Source organism: Arachis duranensis, chromosome 10, assembly GCF_000817695.3.
Source record: "Arachis duranensis cultivar V14167 chromosome 10, aradu.V14167.gnm2.J7QH, whole genome shotgun sequence".
Classification (NCBI taxonomy): Eukaryota; Viridiplantae; Streptophyta; class Magnoliopsida; order Fabales; family Fabaceae; genus Arachis; species Arachis duranensis.
In genome coordinates, this window is record NC_029781.3 from 100,491,618 (window position 1) to 100,497,640 (window position 6,023).

The window sequence follows — 6,023 nt, forward strand, 5'->3', positions numbered from 1 at the left end:
TGATTCTGTGTAGTTTCATTTTCAAGAGAGCACAAACTTTTGGCAGTTGATAGATAAATATTGTTCTCAGAAGATTCTACTTGACCAAAAACTTTTTATAATTGATTTGTTATAGTGGATTGGACAACTCCTAATTTTAGATACTATATCCATGCATTACACACTCACGCACATTACATGGGTACATACTATGGGTTCTTAAATAACATCTAGTCTTATTTGGGACTTGAATTCAGGTGTAACTTGCAAGAGGCATATAGATATGTCATCCGTGCTAGGCCTCTGCTCCATGGCACAAGTTTATTTGAATTTTGCATATTTATATCATGCCAATTTTCTTTTTCTTGGTGTCATTTACAGTTTTTTTTGGGTCAAGTGTCATTCGGCATGTGTTTCTATGATAGTATGAGGCCCATATTGTTTAATATTACGAAAAACAATTGAGCAGCCCTTGAATACAAGTGTGATCCCTTATTGATGAATATGCTATGATAATAAAGTAGTGGATTTGGTCTTAAGTGTGCTCGTTGAAGGATTTTAGTTTTTGTCAGCCCTAGTACATAAAAATGTTGAATCTTCTATTTGTTTTCCTTTTTAGTTATGCTCTTGGCTCAAACCAACTTCTCCAACTCAAAATATAAAAAATCGCCCTTTTTGGTTACTTGCTGGTGTTTCTGGAAGTGGAGGAATAGATTTTTTTTTTCTCCACCTTTCCAGAGACCAAAGGATGCCCATACTTTCATCCTTGGTTATGTGAGGGAAATAAACTCACCCATGGTAAAAGTTCAACTTTTAAAACCAATTGGAATAATGAGAGAAATCCATAACATAAAATAAAATAAAAAATGCAAGTTTCCTCCTTAGTTCCAAATCTCAATTTTGGCCACACTTTTCTTAGGATTTCATCCATCCCATGGCAAAATCCTATGGTGGATATCATCATTTTTGGGCCTTAATCTCATCGGGTCATATGGTGGATCTCATTCTTTGGGATCCGTGACGAATAGAAAAAAATGTTTGTAATTAAATAATAAAAGTATGAACCAATTTGGGGTTGGTCGAGTGGTCAGTTCACTCGTCTTCTTAAGCAAATGTCGGGAGTTTTATTTCATTAGGTGTACGAATGATTATTCTAATATTAAGATTTAGGTGGATATTGTTCAAGAAAATTATTGGTTACCTAACATAACCCAATTCATTATTGAATTGTCAGACTCAAAAATACTGAAAAAATAAAAAGAAAAAAAAATTTACTCTAATTTATATAATAGTGAAAGCATACAGGATTAAATTACGCCGTTTATCTAGCTATATATGGCATCATTTACATGATTAGTTAGACGAGCTTTAGTTGGTTAGCACATCGACTATCACCTTTTACAACCACACTTGTTTCTTTTTGGTAAACGAGCAACTTCCAAGGGACATCATCAGGTATTCATTCCTTTCCTTTATTTCATTACTACAGTATTACTCCTTCATGTATTATATATTTGTATGATAGATAATTAGATATATAAATGAGGACGTAGTCTACTAATAAAAAAATCTACATGGCTTAGTTTGATGTGTCCACCACACACATAATAACTTTTTCTAATTTTCACACACAAATTAAAGTAGATGTTGCTGCTTTCCTAATTTCATTATTATCTTCCAAGAAGAAAAAAGCCATGTGCATGTCCCTGTGATCTCCCTAATTATACCCCACCCATCCGATATTGCTTCTTTCCTTTTCAATCTACATCATGCTTCATATGCTTCTTCATGCATGACGGAATTAATTAGCTAGCTTTAAAAAACCAAAAAAAAAAAAAATTACGAAATTCTTCCTCAAAAATTAAGCCATATGATTATCAATCTTTCATTCCTCACTAATAAACTTAATTAGCTTAACCTCAACATTAGGCACGCTAGCTTATGATTTTTTATTAGCACATCATTATTATGATGATACATGAGATTGAAAAAGACCAAACATGCAAGACATACAAATTAATTAAGCTAATAATTAATTAAGCAACATGATGCAGAAGTAGTACTACTTAATTTTGAGTCAGATACTAATAATTAAAAATGTATTAGGAGGTGCAAATGGTGCATTTGACAAGACCATTCTCGTTGCACTCTGGACACCTAACAAAGAAGAAGTCATGATCGTCATGAGCGTGAATAGTGCGGAGTTTGCGGCTTCCACTGCACAAAGAGCAAATAGAGAACCTGAAATTGTTGCAACCAAGACAAGGGCAGTGATCATGATCGGTAGTGATAGTGGGAGCACCTTCTAGAAGGTTCCTAAGGCAGCCGAGCTCATGCAAGGCAAGAACCTCGTCAGCGCCGCCAATGCAGGTTCCCTTGATGAAGAGCTTGGGAGGGATGGTGACTTTGCCGCCAAATAGATTCCACAACTCATCCCTGTAGTCCATGTGAAGGGACACATCCCTCTCATCAAACTTCACTCGGAGGCTTCTCAGAAGGAACCTGATTCTGTTGCAGTCTTGAAATGTTTTCCTTATCCCTCTCATGCTCGTCGTGTACAGAATGATCCAATGCTTTTCTCCTTCTTCTTCTTCTTCTTTCTCCAGATCCATGCCTTTGTGATTGAGTTGAAGGAGCTTCATTGCTGTCATCAGACTATACTAGCTGTGATCTCATGTATAAGAATTAAGAAATTAAAGTTGCGTCCATCTTTTAGCTTCCAAATCAACGTCCTTATATAAAGTGATGAATGGGAAAGTTCAAAACCTCTGCCATCTTCGTTTCTTTGCTGCATGCTGTGGGGACAACCCTTCTAGTACCAATAACAGAAAAACTAAAATCAACAATTCTAATTTACCAAAACACTTAATGGTCACTATAATTGTTTAATATTATTCTTTTGACCAATACTTTTAAATATTAGGTTTAATTAATCTGGTTTCTATAGTTGCGCAAAATTTTTAATTAGGTTCTTATATTTTTTTCTTTTTAATTGGGTCCCTACACCAAATTTTTTTTCAATGGAGTTCCTATATATTTTTGTTCTTTTATTTGAGTTCTTGTACCAATTTTTTTTTTAGTTAAGTCCTTATACAATTAAGCTAATTACTACTAAGAGAGATCTAATTGAAAAAAAAATTGATACAGGGACCAATTAAAAGAAAAAAAAGTATAAAAATCTAATTGAAAATTTCACGAAATTATAGGACCAACAAATAATTAAACATAAATATTATTGATAAAAATAATAAATTGTGCATATCAGTATTTATACAAAAAAAAAAAATTATTCTGTGATGGATGAAGCCGGAGTGATTTTTCATTGAAATATTTTTGTGTATGAAATGTTTTGGACTTTTATGGTTGGCTCCACTCGTAAATCTTTTGTGATGGATTAAGAGTGGACTGACCCATTACCTACCATTAGGTGCCTCAATCATGGATGTGGAATAATAATAATAATAATAATAATAATAATAATATGGAAGGATAATTGTCAACTAGAAGCAAATAAAGTGGCTAAATTTCATCCATCCCCTTTATTATGATGCCAGCCTTAATCTCTGTTTGGCACATGGTTGATGGTCGAGGCTGGTTCAGTTGGTTAACACTACTCCAATGTTGCTAAGGGGGTGCCCTTACTTGGACCACACCAAAGGAGACAAAGTGTGCCAATACCCATCATTATTAGACACCACTCGTGTACGTAAATATTCAATTTGCTACGTATAACTCTCTTCGGAACAACACAGCAAAACCACTACACAAATTATACAATTTTTTTTAATTAAACACTTAAATTGATCTCTAGAAAATTTTAAATCGAATATTTTGATCTCTAACAAATTTTTATTATTTAAAAGTCCTAAAAAGTTATTCTTATTAAAAAAATTGCATTTTCATTGTTTTTAAACAAATTTTTAATATGCATATTATAGAAATAAAGTTCTAACAAATTTTATTACAAGACAATTGATTCCATTTAAAATAACAAATAGAACAATATATTCAATAGAAATAATTTTTAAGAATTTTTTGAGAATAAAAATTTATTAAAAACTAAACTATCAAATCTGATATTTTATTGAGGATGAATTTAGATGTTTTTCCTTGTATCATTCATTCGTTCTTGCCATTTTATCCATTTAAAAGAGTTGATGTACTATTATTAGGAAAGGAGAAGTATAGGTAAATAATTTTTAATAAGTTAATTTTAAATAATTATTAATTTTATATTTTAAAAAATAAAATTTAAAAAATCACTAATTAATGTCTAATTTAAAAATACTTGTTAGCTTGTTATTGGCTAAATCCTTGTTGGTTATCTAGCGAGATTCCTATTACTATTAGTGATATTTTTTCTTGTAATGCAAAGTGACTACATACATATTTTTTTAATCCTAAAAAAATCCGCAATCAAATGCAGTTATCGCGCAAAACACATAAAGTGAAAGACTGTGGAAGAAGCCAACAGGATTGTGGAAAGCAAATAAAGAAAGAGAAAAAAAAAATACTAAGTAAAAGCATTATATGATTGGGACCAATTATATACATGTCCATTCCCAAGGGTGCATTGTTTGTGATTCCCATACAACTCTTACGTCCTTGTTCATCTTTATACATTGCTAGCTACAACTTTCTGGACTATGCTACATGAACCAGTTACAGCTCACCTTCATATTCACCATCAAACTTTTATGTTATTAAGACATCTCAGACCACTTTTTATCCTTAGAATTTGATGATAAGCTTAAATGCTCCATAATGGATGTAACCTTTTATATTACATATAGTTCTGAGAAATAAGAAGAAAATTAAATAATGCTATATATGTCAAAGAGATTTTTTACATGTATGTATAGCTGTGTCTATACAATCTTCTACCATATGATATATATACACCAAGGTTAATTTAAGCACTAGAAATATATTAGTGATTATTTGTATCTGCAAGCTAGTCATACAAGGAATAAATATTAAGGTCTGGAGTTTAATTTATGTGGAACTGATTATAATAGATTTCATGATATGTACCAAAGTTCACTCAGCTATATATCAGCAATGGTAGGTGGAAACAAAGTAACAAACCCAATATAAAAACCAAATTCAATGCAAGTCACTTCATTCTTGCTTCCATCAAACATCTTCATCTTCAATGAATATGAACCCTACAAACCAAATCAAAATAACACGCTAGCTAATAACTGCAACTAACATGCCCTTTGGCTATTATAAATCTAAAATCTAAATCTCTTTCAGCTAAATAATAGCAAGTTTCATTTAAGATTAGAAGCCTATTGTTATTATCATTGTAGAACAATTTTTTAATGCTGAAAAATACAGTTATAATAATATGACTCAGGACTTCGTCAGATGTTAAGATTTATATAAAAATAAATGAAAAAAGAAAATTGAAAACACTTGCTTGATTAAAACAAAATGAAAAAAAATTAAAAACACTTACTGATAATTATTAGATTCCTATATATATATATATACCCCAATGATACTGTCATTTCTCAACATTTTTCTTTTTCTGGGAAACAAAGTTAACCATAGAGTTCATCTAAAATTCTTAGGAATTGAGAAAGGATTGCAAATGATTGTAATAGCTTACAGGAGGTGTGAAACCAGGTAGAACTTGAGTATAAGCAACATTAAAATCACCAATTGAAATTGGACAAGATGTCTCCGCATAAAGTTCATGAGTCTTATTTAGGATGACAATACTATTCGAATTTTTAAATATCTACTTTGTCTCTAGTTAATAAAGAGTAATTATTCGTTCTGATGTAGGTCAGAGACAAAGTGGAATTTAGGTAATATCTGACCTCCTATATATAATATATAATTTTAATATAATATATATAATATGTAAAATAATTAGTCAAATAATTAATAATAATGTATATTTTTAAATTTTTATTTTAATTTATATTATACATATAACGATAATTATATAAAATATAAAATTTAATTTTATTTGTTAGATTTTAATAATTATAGATTGAATAGAACGGATTATACGAATTATTATTATTATA

General features: G+C 30.6%; 1 protein-coding gene across 1 annotated transcript; it reads right to left on the bottom strand.

Moving 5' to 3' along the window:
* Window positions 1–2,081: 2,081 nt before the first annotated feature.
* Window positions 2,082–2,621, bottom strand: LOC107471312 (uncharacterized protein At3g28850). The gene has a single exon (XM_016090757.1). The coding sequence runs from the start codon at window positions 2,619–2,621 to the stop codon at window positions 2,082–2,084; it is 540 nt and encodes a 179-aa protein (XP_015946243.1).
* Between the last annotated feature and the right edge of the window lie 3,402 nt (window positions 2,622–6,023).